Here is a 24,372-nt window from a genome sequence, read left to right on the forward strand (position 1 = left end):
CTATCTATCTATCTATCTATCTATCTATCTATCTATCTATCTATCTATCTATCTATCTATCTATCTATCTATCTATCTATCTATCTATCTATCTCTATCTATCTATCTATCTATCTATCTATCTATCTATCTATCTATCTATCTATCTATCTATCTATCTATCTATCTATCTATCTTATCTATCTATCTATCTATCTATCTATCTATCTATCTATCTATCTATCTATCTATCTATCTATCTATCTATCTATCTATCTATCTATCTATCTATCTATCTATCTATCTATCTATCTATCTATCTATCTATCTATCTATCTATCTATCTATCTATCTATCTATCTATCTATCTATCTATCTATCTATCTATCTATCTATCTATCTATCTATCTATCTATCTATCTATCTTCTATCTATCTATCTATCTAATCTATCTATCTATCTATCTATCTATCTATCTATCTATCTATCTATCTATCTATCTATCTATCTATCTATCTATCCTATCTATCATCTATCTATCTATCTATCTATCTATCTATCTATCTACTATTATCTATCTATCTATCTACTTCTATGATCGATCTATCTATCTATCTATCTATCTATCTATCTAGCTAGCTAGCTAACTAGCTAACTAGCTTCTTCGAAGGGCTTCTTTCTAGAGTACTAATAGTTAAATTTAGACATATTCTTTGAATACTCATATGTTTTAAATGTAATCATGAAAATCATCTTTGCAATTTTCCCACAAATTATTCTACATCTGGATAACAAATCAACAAACTACTAATAAAAATTTCAAATATAATTTATAGTTTCCAAACATTTACTTCATTTGTATTCCATTAACTTACAATGTTCAAATCATTTAATATGCAATTTAAGCAAGTACTTTAAAATACAAAACTACAACAATTTAAACTATATTACTATAAAAGGTTGAAGCAATTGTAAAGAAGACATCACTACCTTATTAACAATACTTCACTAAACGAAACAAAACTACAAAACCAAGACCTTTTCAAAATGTTCAAATTTGTAAGTACAAACTTGTTTTAAACTATACATATGCAAAATCTATATTGTTTGTTTCCTTTAAACATATATGTAGGTTGTTGTCTTTGCTGCCTGCTTCGCCTATGCTACTGCTGGTGTTGTCCACCCTACTGCTTTAGCTGCTGCTCCCGCTGCTGTTGCTGCCTATGCTAATGCTCCTTTGTATGCTGCTGGTGGCAGTCAACAAATTGATGTTCGTCACAACTACGATGGCACTTTGTCTTCTTACACCACCACCCCCTTCGCTTACACTTCTCCCGTGTCTAGCCGTTATGTAGCTGGTGCTCCCGCTGCCTATGCCGCCCCTGCTTTTACTGCTCCAGCTGCCTTTGCTGCCCCTGCTAAATATGTAGCTCCCGCTGCTTATGCTGCTGCCCCAGCTGCTTTCGCTGCTCCTGCAAAGTATGTTGCCCCCGCTGGTGTTGCTACTCCTTTCGCTGTAGCTTCTCCTTATGCTGCTCCCTATGCTGCTCAATATGCTGCTCAATATGCTGCTCCTTATGCCGCTCACTATGCTGCTGGTTTTGCTACACCTTTCGCCGCTGCTCCCGCTAAAGTGGTTGTTTAAGTACGATTTCTCGAAAATTTGTTAATTTTTTGTTATTCAGTTTTAATGTTAAATAAATGAAATATTTATTGTTGATTTTGTAAATATTAAATTTTATATCAGACTTTAAGAATCCCTAGAAGTTTCTAGATAATAACCTTGACTATAGACAAGTCTCTATAGTCAAGCCTATAGTAGAGACGATAGTCGGGTGTATGCTCCATACAATAGTTCATAATCAAGCCAAAAGTCGAATGTAAAGTCGAGTCAATAGTCCGTTCTACTATAGTCGAGTATATAGTTAAGTCTACGGTGTTGTCTAATATCGAGACTATTATAATAGAGTCTATAGTCGAATAAGTAGTCCAGTTCGATACTATTGTAGAGTTTATAGTCGGATCTATATTCAAATATAGTCTAGTCTATATATGAGTCTGTAATCGAAGCTATAAACGTATTTATAGTCATGTTTATAGTCGAGACTAGATCATACCTTTGATATAATCGATTCAAGTTTAAGTAGAGTTGAGTCTGTAACCGTGACTGTAGTCCTTACTGTAGTCAAGCCTATATGCGAAACTATAATCGAGTCTATAATCAAGATTATGGTTGAGAATAGTCGATGCTTTGGGCGTGACAACAGCTTATATTCGAGACTATAGTCGATACTGTACTGAAGACTATAGTACTGACTGTGTTCAATGGTATTGGTGAGACTATAGTCTAGTGTACAGCCGAGACTATAGTCCAAACTGTAGTAAACCCTATAGTTTATAATCGAGGTTATACTTTAGTCTATAGTCAAAACTATAGTCGAGAATGTAGTCCAGTTTATAATCTACAAGCTTATGTTCGTAAATTATATAGTCGAGACTATAGTCTAAAAAGGAGGACTCTATAGTTCTCTTTCTCTCATTATTTGCCTTATTGAACAAATAAATTAAACCGAAAATTTTATATTAATTTCGATTATTAATTTTATTAAATTATTCAAATTTAACGTATCATTAACAGGTTAACTTGAAAATGTCAATATTGTCAACTTTGAGTCAAAATAAACAAAAATATTAAGTCATTATGAAAAAAAAAAACATTTAAAATAAAATTAATCAATCATATATTCAATAATTAAATCAAACAATTAAAAGTGTTTATGTAGGCGATGATTTATTGAAAACTTTGAACGTCTGTATCAAATTACGATCAGTTGAATGACTAAAAATCAATTCAAATTATTAAATATATAATATATTTAGGGCATATGTATATTGGTAAATGTCATGAATTGGTCAGCGAGGTCAGCATGATTTTAACAGCAGACAAAATGGCTGCAGCAGTGATCACTTGTCATAAGTAGAAAATTTTGATTTCAAGAAAATGGAAAACGACTTTTAAAATGTTAAAAATTTAATAAAATGGCGATCATTTATAGTGTAAAAATATCAAGTTAACCAGCTTTGATAATAACTTTGACTGAACCAATTTCTACTCCCGAAAAATTATCTCTCTTTTCACTCTATGGTGTGATCATTTCTGATCTTTTAAGAAATTTCCCTTCGAAACAACTTTTTAGAGAATATGAAACAACTTTTTTTTTAAATTAATAAATTAATATTAAATATGTATTTTCCTTAAATTATAACAAACAATGAGGAACATAATTATTTACAAATTGTACAAGTGATCTGATCTTAAGCAACTGGAGCTGAGACTGGGGAAGCAGCATAGGCATTAGCATAAGCATTGTAAGCAGCAGCGGCCAAATGGGCGGCATAAGGCGAAGCATAAGGAGAAGCAGCAGCAAAAGGAGCAGCAGCTACACCAGCGGGGCCAAAATATTTGGCGGGAGCAGCGAAAGTGGCAGGGGCACCAGCTACATAACGGCTAGAGTAAGGAGCAGCAAAACCGAAAGGATTGGTGGTGTAAGAGGAAAAAGTGCCATCATAATTTTGACGAACATCTACTTGTTGACTGCCACCAGCAGCATACAAAGGAGCATTGGCATAAGCTACGCCAGCGGGAGCAGCAGCAAAGGCTGTGGGGTGAACAAGGCCAGCAGTGGCGTAGGAAAGACAGGCAGCAAACACAGCAACCTTTTAAAGGGGAAATAATTAGTTTACAATTATTTAAAAAATTATCAATAAAGTACTTACAAACTTGAACATTTTGTTAAGGATTCTTTTCGAACAGGATTTACAACTACAAATATTAAATGTTTATTAACAAATGTTAAACACTGTTATGGTATTAACTCTGGAATAGCTCACACATTATATAGTAAAAAATATTGAAACTAAACCTTTACTTACTTCAGATGTTACCAATAAAGGTACTTTCATTTCACAAAACAAAATATTACCAAATTGATATTACAAATTTAAAATTTGAACAAAAAACGTGCTTAGAAATTTAAAAAATTTCAAAAAAATTTAAATCAAAAATCAAAATAAACCAAAACAAATATTATAAAAAAATCAAACAATTTGTTAACATTTTAATTATAAGTTCATATTAATAAAATTTCCGAAATACAAAGATCTAAATAAACTTTCAATTAATATTCATTCATTGTTTAATTTCTTTAAATAAGCACTTAATTATTTTAATAACATTTTAATAACAAGTAATAAACATTATATAATTTCTACTATTTAATTTTTTATTTCTTTATTTTTTTGATTTTGTTTTTATCTATTAGAAATTATTCAAAAAAATTTTGTGGTTTTATAATTAATCATAGTGTCACAAATATACAAATAGAATCATTAATTTGGCAACCGTTAAAATTTAAAACAATATACGAACAATACTTATTTTAAATTTAAGCAAAAACCACTTAATGTTTATTTATTTTTAAGTGTTGTCTCTTGCTACTTTTAGACACAGCCAAACAAATTATGGCTAAATTATGGTATTAGCTAAAAAACAAAGAAAATAATAAAAAAAACAAAATATATATGTACTTAGATTTACTTTCATAAATATTTTCACATATTACCTCAACATTATACACGGGGTGACAAAAAAGCTGTTTGCATAAAAAAACAATTTCGCGGATATTTTATATAAAATGTTTAAGGATCTTGAACTCAACTATAACTGAACTAGAACTAAACTAGACTTAAACTAGATGAAATAGAACTAAACTAGAACTGAACTAGAACTGAACTAGAACTGAATTAGAACTGAACTAGAACTGAACTGTAACTGAACTAGAACTGAACTAGAACTGAACTAGAACTGAAATAGAACTGAACTAGAACTGAACTAGAACTGAACTAAACTAGAACTGCACTAAACTAGGACTGCACTAAGCTAGAACTGAACTAAACTAGAATTGAACTAAACTAGAACTGAACTAAACTAGAACTGAACTAAACTAGAACTGAACTAAATTAGACCTGAACTAAACTAGAACTAAACTAGAACCGAACTAAACTAGAACTGAACTAAACTAGAACTGAACTAAACTAGAACTGAACTAAACTAGACTAGAACTGAACTGAACTAAACTAGACTAGAACTGAACTAAACTAGAACTGAACTAAACTAGAACTGAACTGAACTGAACTGAACTGAACTAAACTAAACTAGAACTGAACTAAACTAGAACTGAACTAAACTAGAACTGAACTAAACTAAACTAGAACTGAACTAAACTAGAACTGAACTAAACTAAACTAGAACTGGACTAAACTAAACTAGAACTAAACTAGAACTGAACTAGAACTGAACTAGAACTGAACTAGAACTGAACTAGAACTGAACTAGAACTGAACTAGAACTGAACTAGAACTGAACTAGAACTGAACTAGAACTGAACTAGAACTGAACTAGAACTGAACTAGAACTGAACCAGAACTGAACTAGAACTGACTAGGACTGAACTAGAACTGAACTAGAACTGAACTATAACTGAGACCAGAACTGAACTAGAACTGAACTAGAACTGAACTAGAACTGAACTAGAACTGAACTAGAACGGACTAAACTGAACTAGAACTGAACCAAACTGAACTAGAAACTGAACTAGAACTGAACTAAACTGAACTAGAACTGAACTAGAACTGAACTAGAACTGAACTAGACGGAACTAGAACTGAACTAGAACTGAACTAGAACTGAACTAGAACTGAACTAGAACTGAACTAGAACTGAACTAGAACTGAACTAGAACTGAACTAGAACTAACTAGAACTGAACTAGAACTGAAACTAGAGAACTAGACTGAACTAGAACTGACTAGACTAGAACTAGAAATGACTAGAACTGAACTAGAACGAAACTGAACTAGACTGAACTAGAACTGAACTAGAACTGAACTAGAACTGAACTAGAACTGAACTAGAACTGAACTAGAACTGAACTAGAACTGAACTAGAACTGACTAAACTAGAACTAGAACTGAACTAGAACTGAACTAGAACTGAACTAGAACTGAACTGAACTGAACTAGAACTGAACTAACTGACTAACTGAACTAGAACTGAACTAGAACTGAACTAGAACTGACAGAACTGAACTAGAACTGAACCTAGAACTGAACTAGAATGACTAGAACTAACTAGAACAATTAACATAAATTGGCTCTTATTGGAAAACCCTTTATTTTGTGATTGCCAATGCAGTATTATTTGTCACTAGCTGCAATACAGACAATATTTGTTTTAAAAAACTTTTTTAGTAGTCGATACTAAATCATGTGAATTTTTATTTAAGAAATGGCAATTATTTAATTAAGCCTGTCACTTTATCATGATTTTAAATTTAACAATATACAATTACAAACAAGTTTTAATATATATTTATCTAAAATAAAAACCATGAAAAAATATTTAAAAATTCTTAAAAATTTATTAAAACATTGACTGGTTTTGTTTATTAACACAAGTAGGTATTTTAAAATTAAAGTAAGTTTTTGTGTTTGCTGTAACGATTATTTTGAAATCATCATTAAATAAATTCATAAAATTCTTGTTTTAATATTTAAAATTCCTAGCTTAAGTATCAGCTAGTTAGCTATTTAAGCAGAAAGATATAATTTTTCAATTTCATTTCCTTTCGATGTGGTTTCAAAAAAGGTATGACTGTCTCACGGTTAAACTGTGTGGCTATTTTTAAGTTTAGGCAAGTATTTTTGAACACGTTTTTAGTCTTAATTTTTTTTCCTTTGTTTAAATTTTTTTTTAAGATTTATTGTTGTTTAATATTTATTAATAGTGTCTGTAATAAAGTTTAATTTATAGCGGTCACTGTCTTTTGATCTTGTACGATGCTAAATGATTGAGAAAGATGATGATGACATGTTGTAGTTTTAACTAAAGGAGAGTTCAATAAAAATTTGTGAATTTAAAATACAAAATCATGTTGCTCATTAAAATAGTGTTATTTTTTTTTCTTAATTTTCATTTTAGATTAATTGCTTTAGAAACTATTTTTAAATACTAAACAATACAAGTAGATATTTCAAAACTATGAAGTTATACTGAATTCTCTATAATGTGTTTTTAAAACCTGAATTTAATAAAAATTTTGAATATATTATTAATCGAGAGATATTTGGGATGATGTTTGCGTTAAAAACAAATTATGTTGAATAACCAGTTGTTACCTTCTAGGCGTCTATCAAGTACCAAGTTCTCTAACAATTTACTTCTAAGATTTGTTTTTCATCTTTTAAAGAATAATCTATTTCTCTTACCTAATAATTGGCCTAATCCATGTAACATCTATGACATAAAATCTAACGGTATTTTAACTATGAAACTTAACCCACAAAAGAATAATTCTATCCTCAGTTATAAAAATCAATCAAAATCATATTAAAAATCTCACATCTGTTGTTAATAACAAACACCCAATAAATCTCTATTAAGTGTCACTATTAAGTAGACAGCTTGTCTACTTTAAAAAAAACAATCTACCACAAAATTATTAACAATTTTTAAGAACTATTCTTAATGTCTTGTAGACAGCTATAAATTAAATTTTGAAGCTGTAAACACAAGCAAAAAAAAAAAAAAAACATCTTGATTAGTTTTGCCCATAAAAAAAGTATTTAATAAACCAAATTAAATTAATAAACATATTCAGATTCTTAACAAAACAAAAATTTACATATAAATGGTTTAATACATATATAAAGAATTTTTAATTGGAAATATTTTTTCATAAAGTTAACATCTGATAAACATTTATTTACATATGAATCTAGATTATCTGTTAGTCATGCTAAAACAATAACAGTATTCTTCCTATTTGAGCCAAAAAAAAAAAGATAAAGAACACAATTTTGTTTTGTTTTATTAAAATTGTAGCAGTCTCATCATAAGTTTATTTTTAGATTAAAGAATATCATTAAGTGCCCTTCACTATTGAAATTCTGTTTTATAAACATACGCCTACCAATCTCTTTTCGGTTTTGATACCCTACACTAAGTATTTTAGGTGAGAACTATAAACTATTATGAGTTTGTTCTAATGTTAGCAAATAACGATCACTAAATTATTCATTATACATTACACCGTCAATTGATTCACTAGTTAATGACCTTTCAACTGTAATTACTTACCTAATAACACACTTTTCAATGACTACTACATATCGTCTGTATTACATATAAGTGGTATAATAAGTTTTAACTAATAATGTATTATATAAGTAAATACTTTCTAATTCATTAGTTATCTTGCTTGTGAAACTATAGAGACCTCAGTTATACTTAAGCCATTTATTGTTGAATAAAATTGTGGTTATTTAAGTCATATTTTGAAGAAGTCTATGTATTGGGGCTAGGGTCAAATGAGGCCCTAGCATTATAAAATTCATCAGGATCATCAAGGCAAGTATAGAACTTGGTTTTGCACATTTTTGTCGAGATACGAGTATATTAAACATAACTATGAGCTTAAACAGCCCTATTCGAGAGGGTTCAGTTGTATGGGGGCTAGGTGAAATAATGGACCGATGTTAACCATTTTCAAAAGGCTTCGTCTTTGATACAATAAGAGATCAGTGTCAAATTTCATTTTTAAAAATTACGACCTGTAGATTGATTACAAGATTTACATGGACGGACGGTCAGACAGACGGACATAGCTAAGTCGACTCAGAAACTGATTTTAAATCAATTGGTATACTTTAAGATGGGTATAGGAACAATATTATTGTTCGTAGGTTCTGTTTTCATTATCAAAGCATGCAAAAAATTGTTTGATAAAATTTTCAGAGGTTGTCTCGTGTTTTTGCTCATATCTCCGTTATTTATGGACGGATTTCGCTGATTTTAAATAAGAAACTTCTCGAAGACAGGCAGACAGACAGACAGACAAACAGAAAGACAGATAGATAGGCAGACGGACAGACAGACAAACGGACATGTCTTAATCGACTCCGCTATTATAGAAGATTTGAAAAAGATATCTGCTGTCTTCAGAAATTTAATTTCAACAGACAGACAGACAGACGGACATGACTTAATCGACTCCAAAGAATCCAGAATATATATACTTTATAGGCTCCGAAAATTATATGGTACACCAGATCTGAAGAAATACATACACCTAGGCCAATAACGGGCCTGTTGGACGTTCGTTTACCAAATTTTCCAGATTGCGAATAAATACTTTTTAAATCGACATTTATGTAATTTGGAGATACATAGGTACCAAAAATACAAATAATAAATGGTGGAAACATTTTCCAATTCCGATCATATTTGACCTATGGTCAAATATATGATCCTATATGATCTTCTTCATAAAGCGTTTCTTAGCTTGAACCAAGAAACTTTTTAACGCCAAACTTAATAATCGACACTCTAAATCATTCATATATTATAAAATCACTCTATCAAATTCTTTATATTTTGGTCCATAATTGAACCAATACCCCAAAAGGCTCACAATCTAATATTCAACCTAAAGCTTATTAAAATTAATTCAGCTCAAATCTAATTTAATTGTTAATCGTGCTAATAAATTTCGAAAGTCTTGATAGTTAGGTCTTATTTGATGTGTATAGATATAGAAAGGAACAAAGGGTTTACAGATCTAAGATATTATAATAAATATAACTTATTACAGGTAATTTGTTACAGGTACGAGTATTATTCTATTTTATTTATTTTAGAAATTAAGAAAAAATAATTAGGAAAAGCAAGAATCAAACTACCGATCTAATTACACTTTGTAAAGCATAACCAAACCGGTATAAAATTCTTGTTTCATACTAATACCGTAGTCAAAAGCAGTTAAGAATTAATACATTTAAATAACAAATGAGAGTCGAAGAATAACATATACAGTTTTTATCATATCGGATTGAATTCCCTAACAAGTCATGATTAACAAGTCAATAGCCGAATCTTAGCAATGTCGAATCTTATATAAATCAAATCATAACACGTAAAATTAAAGTAAAGATGTACCCCTATATGGACTCAGTGAAGAACCCTAAAGCTTTGAATAATCAACATGTAATAGTGTTACTTATATTTATATATACTTCAACATCAAATCATATCGTGTAATATTAAAGTTAATTCCGGAAAGTGATTCTATATATAGACTTAGACTGAATCGATACTTTTGTTATTTGCTACAACCATTTTACTTATTTTTTAGGTTTATGTCATTATGTCACCAATATTAAATGAATATCAGGGGAATTTTCGAAATAGGGCCTTTAGGGCTTGGTTCAACTATAGTTTTTAAAACAAATTAATTTTTGACGGACTTTTTTTGATTTTTAGTGAAAATCGGGTTTTAAGTGAAAAATCAGATTTTTAGTGATAAGTCTAAAGTTTTTATCTTGTTGGATTATGTTTCCCACCAAGTCATGATTAACAAGTCAATAGCCGTTTATACCATCAAATCATATTCTGCAAAAATTAAAGATGGTGCCCTATATGGACTTATTAAAGAACCCCTAAGCTTCAAATATTCCATAATATATTCGGCAATGCTGAATCTTATATATCCACCCTTGAAATCATATTCCATAATATTAAAATTAATTTCGGAATATGACCCTTTATGTGGACTTAAATCTTTATGAATCGATATTTTTGTTCTTTACTACAAAAATTGACTTATTTGTTAGGTTTTATTATTAATTTTATTCAATATTTGGTGAATATCAGGGGAATTTTCGGAGTAGGGTCATTTATACGGGCTTGGGTAAATTATAGAACGAGCTTTTCCAATTTAAAATATATATTTCTGACGGACCTTTTTTAATAATACATTTTTTCCAACATTTTATTAACAATAAACTGATTTTCTTTAAGTAATGATGGTTAGAGTCACTTTTTGAAGGGGCCTTATATTGGCTTATGGTTAATTATGAACCGATCCCCATAAAATTTGATACAGAGACTTTTTATGTCGAATTTCATAGCTATACTGCTATTTTAAAAGCCTGTTATGTCCGTTAATAGTGTATTCTGGGGGGCCCTAGTATGGCTGCTAGATTTCAATACCAAACAAAACCGATGTCAGTCATCTATCTTCTTACATACCGACCCTATCATGTTTTCGTCATACAGACGGACAGACAGAAAGACGGACGGACATGATTATCTCATTTTAGAATATAGTAAGGACCATGCATGTATATGTATGTACATTAATATTTCTATGTATTACAAACGGAATAACAAAATCAATATTTCATAGAGGATATATTAAAAATATAAAACAATTCTGTTGTGAACAAGTTTTCAAAGGATTCTGATTATCGAAGAGCTTCACGTTAACAGAAACTATATCTTTTAATATCATTCATTAAATATTGAGGATTTTTAACTTGAAATAAACTAGTTTTAAAGTAGATCACATAAATATCGTATTTGCTTCGTCACGCCAATTTAATTACTTTATTAACTAAACGGCAACCTTGAAATAAATCCGTTTGACTCAGTTCCGGGGAATCCCTTTGTTAAAAGCCGAAAAAGTTTATAACCAACTTTAAATCTAATATCAATAGATAACTGCAAAAAATTAAATACTTAATGCCAAACACATGCAAAACTATGACATACTTCTTGATGTCTTTCAATATAAAACAATACCTCAAAAACGCTCTTAATGTCGAAACAAGTAAGAATGTATAGTCGGGCATGGCCGACCATATGATACTCTACACCATTGAGTATGTGAAAAATGTAAATTATTTTTCTTATAATAAAGTATTTTTCCTTAATTCCGAAATACTTTTAATAACTTGTTACCCAAATAAAAGTCATTTTCTGAAAAGGGGTTTTATGGGGAGCAAAGGTAAATATGGTCCTATCTGTACAAATTTTGGTAGAGCGCTTTACGTTGATATTAAAGTTATTTATGCAGAATTTCAATGTGATAGTAGTGTTTGAAGTTGAATTTCAATCTTCAAGTCATTTTCTGAAGGGGACTTTGTATGGAAGGCTAGGTTCTAATGAGGACCTATCATTACGAAAATCGGCAGTATAATTTAGACTTATAGAGATTGTACAATATTTAACAGTATTATAAGGTAAAAACCCTATTCGGGGATACGGTTGTATGGGGGCTGGGCGAAATAATGGACCGATTTCAATCATATTCAATATGCTTTGTCTTTGGGTCAAAAGAAGAGTATATGCCAAATTTCATCAAATTATCTTGAAAATTGCGGCCTATAGCGTGTCCACAAGGTTTACATGGACACACAGACGGACAGACAGACTGATAGAAAGACAGACGCACAGACGGACATAGCTTAATCGACTCAGAAAGTGATTCTGAGCCAATTGGTATACTTTAAGGTGGGTGTAGAGCCAATATTTTTGTGTGTTACAAACATCAGCACAAATCCCCTGTAGCGTGTGCACAAGGTTTACATGGACCCACAGACGGACAGACAGACGGACATAGCTAATTCGACTCAGAAAGTGATTCTGAGCCAATTGGTATACTTTAAGGTGGATTTAGAGCCAATATTTTTGTATGTTACAAACATCAGCACAAATCCCCACTATAGTGGTGTAGGGTATAAAAAAGATACAATATACAATGTCACCGCACTCTTTTTGGAAACCTAAAAAGAAATACACGTGAGCGTATCAATGACCACACTCTAAGCTCTAAACAAGAAACCAAGCAAAATTTTAAAGATTTTTTTGTTAAGTATTGCCCACAATAATCTAAATCAAAACAATTCACTACAAAAGATCAATGATTTTTTAAATACCTTGATTATAACAAAACCCCAACAAAATATAAATAACTTCTATAACGACAATAATAATTATAATAAAAAACCATCAAATACATTTAAATTTAAGATAAATAAACAATAATTTTAACTAAAAACCATAAATATGAACAAATTATTTGCATAAATTTCTCATTGAATTACAAAGAAACATTCGATAAAATAAGGGACAGACCGATTAATTGGTAATGCTTGAATACCATGAATGAATGTAGTTTAAACAGATTTATAAAAGCTTTTGTTTTTTTCTTAAAGATTTTAATAAATTTTATTTTTTATTATAATATTTTAAAACAAAATTTATTTATTTATTACTAGATTTATATTTAGGCATGGCAAGTTTTTTTTCTAATTTTTTTTATGATTTATAATCTATTATAATATTCTTAAACTAAAATCTTTGTAGAGTTTTATAAACTAAAAACAAAACAAAATTTATTATAAAATACACACGAAAAAAAAGAAACTATAGATTTGTTAAATTAGTTAAATTGATTTACAATGACTTAAATATTTAAATTCTTTAGTTTAACGTCATTGGAATTAGATTGTTAAAACTACAATTTAAATTTAAATAAAGTGGCTTCTTCTAGTTCGAAAACATTTTTTTTAAAACCTCACATATTGTTTTTAATTCGGTTTTTATATTATTTTTGTGTGATTTTTGATTTTGTTTTTTTTTTTTTCAAATTGATTTAATTAACGAAAAAATCTAAATGTGGTATCACTAGTTTATGCTATTTGATACCAATTGTTGTCTTTTGTCAATGCGACAAATCGAAATGACATTGATGACCATTCACCACAAAAAAAAAAATAAAATCAAAAACCTACAAAATAATAAAATATTTATACAAAAATCACTGAAGTTTGAAAGTGTTAACGTAAAAAACCAGAACACACCACTAATATATACTATTGACTAAAACAGGGTTCGGATTAAATGCTAAAGTTGTATAATTTTTACACACTGTTAGAAAAAAGTGTTAAAGTTGTTTTTGAATTCAGTCCTATTCTAGAAATACTTTTCCAATATTTTCAAATTTTTAGCATCTGATATTTGTCAGTGAAGTTTATTTATTCATTTCTAATCTCCAAAGACTTGTCTATAGATTAGTTATGTCTATGAATTTGACTTGATAGGGCCTAAAGACCGTGTTTTTCTAATCTAGTATATAGACTAATCCATGGACTGGCCCATTAAGTGCTATATGTACTAGCCTTGACTAGTTTATAAAATCTATAGAAATGGACTACTATATATGCAATCTATGGACTAAGTAGTCTATGGAATAATAAATTGCAACAAGATCAATTGACTGATCTATGAAACAATATTTTAACCAGTTTATTGACTATTCTATAGATTAATATATCGACAAATCTGTACACGGACTACTAAATATAGACTAAGCTATCGTCTAGTCTATGGACCAGTCAATTGACTATTCTTTAAGGTATTATACATAATAGTAATAGACTTGTTTATAAACTAGTCTACTGACTAATATAATACATAGACTAGTCCATTGAATTGTCCAAGTACTAGACTATGGACTGGACTTGTTTACATAGTCTATAGGCAGGCCTATTGACTACTTTATGGATTTAATATATATAGTCTACGAAATAATCTAGTGTAGGGTATATTGCCTATAGACTGATCTATTGACTAGTCTATAGAATTTTCTATTAACTACTCCATAGACTGATCTATTGACTTTTCTATAGACTGATCTATTGATTAGTCTTTAGCCTGATCTATTGATCTATTAACTAGTCTATAGACTGATCTATTGACTAGTCTAAAGACTGATCTGTTAAATAGTCTATAGACTGCTCTATTGCTAGTCTATAGACTGATCTATTGACTACTATAAACTGATCAATTGACTAGTCTATAGACTGACCTATTAATTATTCTTTAGGCTGATCAATTGGTCTATAGGCTGATCGATGGACTAGTCTAAAGACTGATCTATGGACTAGTCTATAGACTGATATATTAACTAGTCTATAGACTGATATATTAATTAGTCTATAGACTGATCTATTGACTAGTCTATAGATTGATCTATTAACCAAATAGACTGATATATTGACTAGTCTATAGACAGATCTGACTAGTCTATATACTGATCAATTGACTAATCTAAAAAACTGATTTATTAACTTGTCTATAGACGGATCTATTAACTAATTCATAGTCTAATATTTTCAATAGTCTATAGACAGATCAATTGACTAGTCTATAGACTGATCTATTACCTAGTCTATAGACTGATATATTCGCTAGACTATAGACTGATCGATTGACTAGTATATAGACTGATATATTAACTAGTTTATAGACTGATCTATTGACTAGTTTATAGACTGATCTATTGAATAGTCTATAGACTGATCTATAGACCGATCTATAGACTTGTCTATAGACCAATCTATTGAACAGCCTATGGACTAAAAAAAGGTCGCGAAAAGGATCAACATTAAATAAATATGAAAAAAAATTTTATATTCCAAACTTGGGGGATTTAAATCTGATGAAATTAAAAAATTCGACTTGAAATGTGTAGATGTTATACATACTTCTTGCTTTTACTTTCGACCCTTCAAGTGCAATAAAAATGTAATATAACAAAATCGGAAATCTTGATCAGAAGTTTTGATCGTTTCAAAATTCGAAAACCTCATTTAACAACTCATGTAGTGTTTGGACTATGTTATTGTTGGAATTGACTTTAATTACGGAATGAAGTCGTCTTCAATTATCTAATGTTCATGGAACATAGAAAATTAAGGAACGATACACAATATTTCAGGTCTATATGAGTCACTTCCGATCTGGTATTTTTTAGAACTATTAAAGGGTAATTTTGATTATCACTTCAAAATTTCACAAAACTTTAACACTTCCTTTCATTTTTTTAGCACTTCTTTAAATTTGTTTTCTCCATATAATCCGAACCCTGCCTTTCTAGGCTATTTCTAAATTATCAACGTTTCTATGGCTTAAAAATTTAAATTAAGCTTAAACATATGCAACTACTATATATTATTAATTTTTTCCGTTTGTCTTTGAATTTCATTAAATTCAAAATTCAAACTAATTAAATCAAACACAAAAAAAATTGCACTAAATTAATTAGAATAGAAGAGAAAGGAACGCTTAGAGTTAAAAAGCAAACTATACCTATTTAACGCCTCTTTCTCTGAGGATAAGGAGTACCGTACGAAGTAACACCATTAGGTATAGCAGTATAAGGAGCACCGGCCTGTAAAGGCAAAGGAGCAATATTAAGGGGAGTAATACCAATGGGTAAGGGTAATTTCACATTGAGCGAGGTAAGAGGAGGTAAATTAGAAGAACTAGAGCCGGCAGGTGCTGCCGAAGCAGTGGCGGCATTTGATATAGCTGTTTGTGTGGCTGAAGTTTTGCTGGATCTTGAAGTGGAAGTTAAGGCAGCATTGGCTGCATTACCACCAATAGCATAACCTTGATTGGTCAAGGCCAAATTGAAGGCAGCATTATCCAAAGCTGGTGAGGTAAATTGTTTTGTTATAGCAGCTGCTGTACGATAGTTGCCTTGATATTGATTTTGATATGCTTGAGCTGCACCCTGTACGGAACGTTGTTCTATTGGAGAAGGTGCTAAGGTGGGTATGGGTATCGAGGAGAGCTGTTTGGCTGCAGGGTCATGGAATTGCTGTGATTTTGGAGGTGCTGGATAATGATAATAAGCCACTTGATTACTGGGTGTTATACTATATTCCGATATTAAATTTGTTTGTCCTGCTTGCACGTTGGCCACTATTAGGCTGGTTAAAGTTGTTATCACACACTAAAAAAATTATTTGTTATTATAGCACTAAAAATATGATTTAATTATTCTTAATTTTTAACTCACTAATTTCCACATGTTTTGTTTTTGTTAATATTTGTTTGGATTAATAAAATTTTAAAATTTATTTATATAGAACAGTTATATTTTATTTGCTTTTTTTATTGCTGTTAATTGCCTTTAAATTAGTTTATATGATTTTTTTCTTTCTATTGTTATTTAAATCACTTTAGTTTTATTTAACGTTTAAAAATTCTTTTGTTTTATTTAACTAGAGTATTTCTTTAATAGTTTCAAGTATTTTCTGTTTCGTTTAAATTTTAAGATTTTTTTTTTTTTTTTTTTTGAGTTTAACGTTTTTTTATAGGTTGTCGTTCGTTTAAGCTTAGTTAACTGATTAAACCGGCTTCCCTAACTAAAGATGCTTTTTATAGAAATTGATTGCGTCCATTGACGTTTCGGACAGTCACAAACCGAAAAAAAAACATCAACAACAAAATCAGCAGCTACACAAAGTAAAACAACAACTGCTACAACATCAATAAACAGCTGAAATGAAATACAACAAATTGTTTGTTTTTTCAATAACCCACCATCTCAAGATGGGTATTGTATTGAAATCGTCTGGTCATTGGTAACAGATCGAAGTTTTTGTTGATAATGTTTATGAAATTAGGAAAAAGAAATAATCTGAAAAAAATTTCCATGATGACTGAAATCATAAATCTTTTTAAATTTGTTTACAGTCTAGTCTAGTCTATAGTCTATAGTCTAGTCTATAGTCTAGTCTATAGTCTAGTATATAGTCTAGTCTATAGTCTAGTCTATAGTCTAGTATATAGTCTAGTCTATAGTCTAGTCTATAGTCTAGTATATAGTCTAGTCTATAGTCTAGTCTATAGTCTAGTATATAGTCTAGTCTATAGTCTAGTCTATAGTCTAGTATATAGTCTAGTCTATAGTCTAGTCTATAGTCTAGTCTATAGTCTAGTCTATAGTCTAGTCTATAGTCTAGTCTATAGTCTAGTCTATAGTCTAGTCTATAGTCTAGTCTATAGTCTAGTCTATAGTCTAGTCTATAGTCTAGTCTATAGTCTAGTCTATAGTCTAGTCTATAGTCTAGTCTATAGTCTATAGTCTAGTCTATAGTCTAGTCTATAGTCTAGTCTATAGTAGTCTATAGTCTAGTCTATAGTCTAGTCTATAGTCTAGTCTATAGTCTAGTCTAGTCTAGTCTATAGTCTAGTCTATAGTCTAGTCTATAGTCTAGTCTATAGTCTAGTCTATAGTCTAGTCTATAGTCTAGTCTATAGTCTAGTCTATAGTCTAGTCTATAGTCTAGTCTATAGTCTAGTCTATAGTCTAGTCTATAGTCTAGTCTATAGTCTAGTCTATAGTCTAGTCTATAGTCTAGTCTATAGTCTAGTCTATAGTCTAGTCTATAGTCTAGTCTATAGTCTAGTCTATAGTCTAGTCTATAGTCTAGTCTATAGTCTAGTCTATAGTCTAGTCTATAGTCTAGTCTATAGTCTAGTCTATAGTCTAGTCTATAGTCTAGTCTATAGTCTAGTCTATAGTCTAGTCTATAGTCTAGTCTATAGTCTAGTCTATAGTCTAGTCTATAGTCTAGTCTATAGTCTAGTCTATAGTCTAGTCTATAGTCTAGTCTATAGTCTAGTCTATAGTCTAGTCTATAGTCTAGTCTATAGTCTAGTCTATAGTCTAGTCTATAGTCTAGTCTATAGTCTAGTCTATAGTCTAGTCTATAGTCTAGTCTATAGTCTAGTCTATAGTCTAGTCTATAGTCTAGTCTATAGTCTAGTCTATAGTCTAGTCTATAGTCTAGTCTATAGTCTAGTCTATAGTCTAGTCTATAGTCTAGTCTATAGTCTAGTCTATAGTCTAGTCTATAGTCTAGTCTATAGTCTAGTCTATAGTCTAGTCTATAGTCTAGTCTATAGTCTAGTCTATAGTCTAGTCTATAGTCCTAGTCTATAGTCTAGTCTATAGTCTAGTCCTATAGTCTAGTCTATAGTCTAGTCTATAGTCTAGTCTATAGTCCTAGTCTATAGTCTAGTCTATAGTCTAGTCTATAGTCTAGTCTATAGTCTAGTCTATAGTCCTAGTCTATAGTCTAGTCTATAGTCTAGTCTATAGTCTAGTCCTATAGTCTAGTCTATAGTCTAGTCTATAGTCTAGTCTATAGTCTAGTCTATAGTCTAGTCTATAGTCCTAGTCTATAGTCTAGTCTATAGTCTAGTCCTAGTCTATAGTCTATCTAGTCTAGTCTATAGTCTAGTCTATAGTCTAGTCTATGTCTAGTCTATAGTCTAGTCTACAGTCTAGTCTACAGTCTAGTCTACAGTCTAGTTTAAGTCTTGTTTATAGTTCAGTTCCTATAAATGCCAAATTCTAAACTACTTTTATGCAGGGTATCTAATATTCGTTCTAAGTCGCTTTTTTGGTCATTCAAAAGTATTTTATTGTCTTGAGTTGTAGCTTGGCCTCTTCGTTTTGGTTTTTAACACCAAACATTTGTTTTTGCTTATAATTTTTTTTTTAAGAAATAATTTTTTAATTTTCGATTTGCGTTTTCAGAGGCTTCTTTTGCTTGCATATTTGTTTTTTATTTCAAGTTTTTTTTTTTCATTATAATTTTAGCCACTTATTAGGGTTTTTATACACGTCTTCAATTCGTTTCTTTTTTGCTTCTCTGTAATATTCCAAACATTTTAATTTAAAACTTGTCTAATTAAATTATTGGCATCAGTTGAATATTGTATGCAATTGCTAACGCCTAAGGCTGTTGGGCCGTATGTTTATGGTTTGAAATTATTTTTTCAATAATTAATAAATCAAGGAAATTTAAAATTAAAATCATATTAATTTGCTCATCTGTATAATTTATACGTAATTAGACAGAAATCAAGATGACTAAGTTAATTTCATGTTCATTCTTAAGACACTACCTCTGGCGTTAGTTGTATTGAAATGACAGCAGCTGTCGTAATTGTCAGAATTTTGTTAAAATATTTTAAAAGTGGACTTGAATATAGAAAGTGAAAGGAGTTTTATCTTACTAGTTAAAATATTTTTTTTAGTTTTGCCAACAGTTTATAGATCATAAAAACATTATATATTGACAGTTGTCAAAAAGACTAGGCAACAGTACCGACAATAGTGCAGACTGTAGATTGCACTCCGATTCAGACTAAAACTTACTATTGTTCAGATTATACAATATACTATGGTATAGACTACAGACCAAGGTTCAGACTCTATGTCATTCTACAGTTCAGACTTTAGACTCGGCTATATTCCAGAATACATTCTAGACTACTCTACACTTCTGACAATAGATTAGTTATCTTTCATATTAAATAGTAGACTATATCCAAGATACTGACCAGATTAAAAGTTATACTAAAGTCCAGAACATTAAAAATGTATGTTAGTCCAGACCATAGTCATACTACTATAGACTAAACTAATTTCCAGACTAGATTTATATCTAGACAATAGGCTAGACTTAAGTTCAGACTATATACTAGACTACAAAACAGACTTGATTATAGTTTAAAATAGACTGTATTCAAAACTGTAGGCCAGATTAAAACCTAGACTAAAGTTCAAACTCTAGACAAGACTACAGCACTAACTATTGGCAAATCTACAGTTCAGACAATAGGCAAGACTATAGGTCAGACTATATTGGACTACAAATTAGAATACTGACTTCACTATAGTCTAGAATTTTTACATAACTTTAGTTTAGACTGTGGATTAGTCTATAGACTATACTATGCATAGTTCCGATTATATACTATACTATAGATAAGCTTATAAAAAAAACTAGGGACTAGACTGCAGTTCAGACTTTAGACTACTGTCCAGTTTATAGATTTGACTATAGTCCAGTATATAAACAATCGTTTATATATAAACTAGACAGTTGTCGAGAGTAAAGATTAGACTAAAGTCCAGTCTATAGACATAACTTTAGTTCAGACTGTGGATTAGGCTATAGGCTAGACTATGCATAGTTCCGACTATATACTTTACTATAGATAAGCTTATAGACCAATCTAGGGACTAGACAGCAGTTCAGACTTTAGACTTGACTACTGTCCAGTTTATAGATTTGACTATAGTCCAGTATATAAACAATCGTTTATATGTAAACTAGACAGTTGTCGAGGCTAGACTAAAGTCCAGTCTATAGACTGGATTATTGACTCAATTGTAGACTACGCTATAATCCAGACTAGAGTGCAGACCATAGTCTGGTTTATAGTTTAAACTATAAATTTGACTAAATACTAGACTATAGTCAGGAATAAAGTCCAAAATATGGACTAAGCTGTAGTCCAGACTATAGTAAAGATGGTAATCTACAATATAAACTTGACTATAGTCAAGATTAAAGCCTAGACTAAAGTCCAGATTATAAAGAACACTATAATTTAAACCATGTATATACTATACCATAGATCAGACCATGAACAAGAATATAGTCCCGACTATTGACTTGTCTGTAGTTCAGACTATAGGCTAGGCTATTATTCAGACTATAGATTTGACTGGGAAAAAGTCTATATAATATGGGAAAAAGTCTATATAATAGGTTTGACTATAGATTAGAGCAATGACCAGACTATAGGTAAGATTGTGGTTCAAAATATTTACTAAACTCGACTTTATAGACTAGGCTGTAATCTAGTCCAGAATGTAGATTAGTGTATAAAAAATAGTACATATTAGAATAATTTCAAATCAAAGCTCAGAGTTTGATAAATTTCAAATACACTAGTTTTAAACGGACTAGTATTTCAGCCCTATTTCAACATATATCGAGTCCAATTATGTAGATTTTTTTATTGTTATTGCATTATACATATTTTGAACCAAACAAGTGAATTAGTTCGAATTTCACATATTATTTTGAATATGATTTTTATAAAAACTGGTAACATATGCTAGGCAATTAAAAATGTATGTTTGTTTATTAAAATAGGAAGCGTTTTATCTTTTTAATAAAATATTTCAACTTCAAGTTGAAAAATATTAAAAGAATTCTCCGACAAACAAATATTTAGACTATTTTACATTTAAAAACAATTAAATGACAATTTAAGTAATTTGTTAAATATTTTATGGAACTTTTCTAAACATACTGCTATGCTATCAGTTTCATCTAATCTGATTAGGCTGAAGAAATAGTAACAATTTAAACAAAAGTTTGTTTAAATATTTTTATACTTAAAATAAAATTTAATGAATTAATAATTTAGTTAAAATTAAAGTAAGCTTCTGTTTGGGTTTAGTATTTCTATGGAGTTTATGTTAAAAAAAAAAATAAAAATAGATTTGCATAATACCCTCCTCTAAACAACAAAGCTTTATATACCAAAAGTTTTTCAAGTAGAAAGACCACAATTAATGAGAGAATTTTGTGACGTCAAAAAATTTCAAATAAATATTATTGGGCTTTTATTTAAAGCGAAGACTATTAGTAGTCAAGTAAGCTGCAATGATGCGGATAAGGTGTGACATTCACTGACACGTCTGGATTTTAATAAGAAAAAAAGTTAAAAATAAATCCCGGTGATTCCTCATATTTTGGGAATTTTTAATAAGTTTCGTTTGAAAATTCTGACATAAAATTCTCAAACATGTTTCTATTAATTATTCAGTATTTTTCTCTTTATTACAAGAATTCAAATTATTCAAAAGCTTTATTATTTTACGCGCAGGGCTCTGGCTATTGGCTTAATGTTCAAATATTTGCACTATTTAATTAATATTTAAAATATAAATAACTACATGCCTACTTGTGTGCTTAATACTAATAACTACTAGTAGTCTAAACAACCAGCTATTTGCTGACAATCCTCCTGTTCGAGGCAAAAGAAGAAGATTTTAGAAATAAATCGAAAAACTTGTATTAAACCATGGCAATACTAGATTTAGTTAAACGAGCACGTTATTTGTTAAATATACATAAATAGTTGTTGTTTTTTTTTAATCACAACAAAATTTGTTTTTTATTTTTGTCATTAATTAAGTGCATACCAAAACGTTAAAATATTTATCGACAAAAAAAACAAACTACAGTTTTAATGTATGAAATCAGTTTGTTTTTTCAGTTTAAAAGTAACGTTTAAACACAAACAATAACAAGTTCAAAAAACTTAATTTATGTTTGCCAGTTTTTTTGTTTGAAATAAACGATAAAAACAAAATAAAAGACCAGTTATACAAATAACCCTAAAGAGTTAGTTTTTTTTTTAACAAATTAATTTAAATAAATAGGTTGTTGCTATTTGTATGTGGTGACCTCTTCCTTAGCTTAAAGACATTTACATTTGTGGGAATATCAAACATAATACACGCGTTTAATCGTTTAAATGATCTAATGATCGTTTTAGCAAATTAAATGTTTATGGTTTAATAACGGGGTCAGTTAGCGAAAAATGTTATTAGAAAGGAAATTTCAAGTTAGAATGTTTGAAGAGTAATAATTTCTTTTCTGCAAACCTTTTTTTTAGAAATTATTCTATAACTCTGACTAAATAAGAAATATGTCGGAATACAGATTAAACGATAGTGCAGAATACATTTAGATTGTTCTACAGCCCAGACTAGGCATTTAAAATTTAGTACTTTAGTAGTTTTTTCAGTACTTTTTGATATCGAAAAATACCGTTGTACCAGGATGACATTTTCGATACATTTTCTGACTTATAGTCTAATCTACAGTATAGTCTAGTCTATAGTCTAGTCTAAAGTCGAGTCTATACTCTAGTCGATAGTCTAGTCGATAGTCGATAGTCTAGTCTATAGTCTAGTCTATAGTCTAGTCTATAGTCTATAGTCTAGTATAGTCTAGTCTATAGTCTAGTCTATAGTCTAGTCTATAGTCTAGTCTATAGTCTAGCCTATAGTCTAGCCTATAGTCTAGTCTATAGTCTAGTCTATAGTCTAGTCTATAGTCTAGTCTATAGTCTAGTCTATAGTCTAGTCTATAGTCTAGTCTATAGTCTAGTCTATAGTCTAGTCTATAGTCTAGTCTATAGTCTAGTCTATAGTCTAGTCTATAGTCTAGTCTATAGTCTAGTCTATAGTCTAGTCTATAGTCTAGTCTATAGTCTAGTCTATAGTCTAGTCTATAGTCTAGTCTATAGTCTAGTCTATAGTCTAGTCTATAGTCTAGTCTATAGTCTAGTCTATAGTCTAGTCTATAGTCTAGTCTATAGTCTAGTCTATAGTCTAGTCTATAGTCTAGTCTATAGTCTAGTCTATAGTCTAGTCTATAGTCTAGTCTATAGTCTAGTCTATAGTCTAGTCTATAGTCTAGTATAGTCTAGTCTATAGTCTAGTCTATAGTCTATAGTCTAGTCTATAGTCTAGTCTATAGTCTAGTCTATAGTCTAGTCTATAGTCTAGTCTATAGTCTATAGTCTAGTCTATAGTCTAGTCTATAGTCTAGTCTATAGTCTAGTCTATAGTCTAGTCTATAGTCTAGTCTATAGTCTAGTCTATAGTCTAGTCTATAGTCTAGTCTATAGTCTAGTCTATAGTCTAGTCTATAGTCTAGTCTATAGTCTAGTCTATAGTCTAGTCTATAGTCTAGTCTATAGTCTAGTCTATAGTCTAGTCTATAGTCTAGTCTATAGTCTAGTCTATAGTCTAGT

The 24,372-nt window shown here is 30.1% G+C and overlaps 4 protein-coding genes across 4 annotated transcripts in view; 1 reads left to right on the top strand and 3 right to left on the bottom strand.

The window, feature by feature from the left end:
• The window catches only part of LOC119605549 (cuticle protein 12.5-like), a 4,864-nt gene extending 4,160 nt beyond the window's left edge, over positions 1 to 704 (bottom strand). The window contains exon 1 of the mRNA XM_037958737.1: positions 701 to 704. Coding sequence (XP_037814665.1) covers positions 701 to 704 — 4 coding nt within the window. The remainder of the gene's footprint in view (positions 1 to 700) is intronic.
• Positions 705 to 958: 254 nt separating this feature from the next.
• LOC119605559 (cuticle protein 67-like) lies at positions 959 to 1,699 on the top strand. Its single transcript, XM_037958750.1, has 2 exons — positions 959 to 1,038; positions 1,112 to 1,699. The coding sequence occupies exons 1-2, from the start codon at positions 1,027 to 1,029 to the stop codon at positions 1,622 to 1,624; spliced, it is 525 nt and encodes a 174-aa protein (XP_037814678.1). The 5' UTR covers positions 959 to 1,026; the 3' UTR covers positions 1,625 to 1,699.
• A 1,516-nt stretch (positions 1,700 to 3,215) lies between these two features.
• LOC119605563 (cuticle protein 38-like) lies at positions 3,216 to 3,828 on the bottom strand. The gene is made up of 2 exons (XM_037958754.1): positions 3,757 to 3,828; positions 3,216 to 3,696 (listed from the first exon to the last, which is right to left on the bottom strand). The coding sequence occupies exons 1-2, from the start codon at positions 3,766 to 3,768 to the stop codon at positions 3,295 to 3,297; spliced, it is 414 nt and encodes a 137-aa protein (XP_037814682.1). The 5' UTR covers positions 3,769 to 3,828; the 3' UTR covers positions 3,216 to 3,294.
• Positions 3,829 to 13,171: 9,343 nt separating this feature from the next.
• On the bottom strand, positions 13,172 to 17,127 carry LOC119605566. The gene is made up of 2 exons (XM_037958758.1): positions 16,745 to 17,127; positions 13,172 to 16,678 (listed from the first exon to the last, which is right to left on the bottom strand). The coding sequence occupies exons 1-2, from the start codon at positions 16,754 to 16,756 to the stop codon at positions 16,034 to 16,036; spliced, it is 657 nt and encodes a 218-aa protein (XP_037814686.1). The 5' UTR covers positions 16,757 to 17,127; the 3' UTR covers positions 13,172 to 16,033.
• Positions 17,128 to 24,372: the final 7,245 nt, after the last annotated feature.

The sequence above is a fragment of the Lucilia sericata genome, unplaced genomic scaffold (genome assembly GCF_015586225.1).
Source record: "Lucilia sericata isolate MDLA Ls3-8-SP2 unplaced genomic scaffold, ASM1558622v1 Contig000496F_arrow, whole genome shotgun sequence".
Taxonomy (NCBI): domain Eukaryota; kingdom Metazoa; phylum Arthropoda; class Insecta; order Diptera; family Calliphoridae; genus Lucilia; species Lucilia sericata.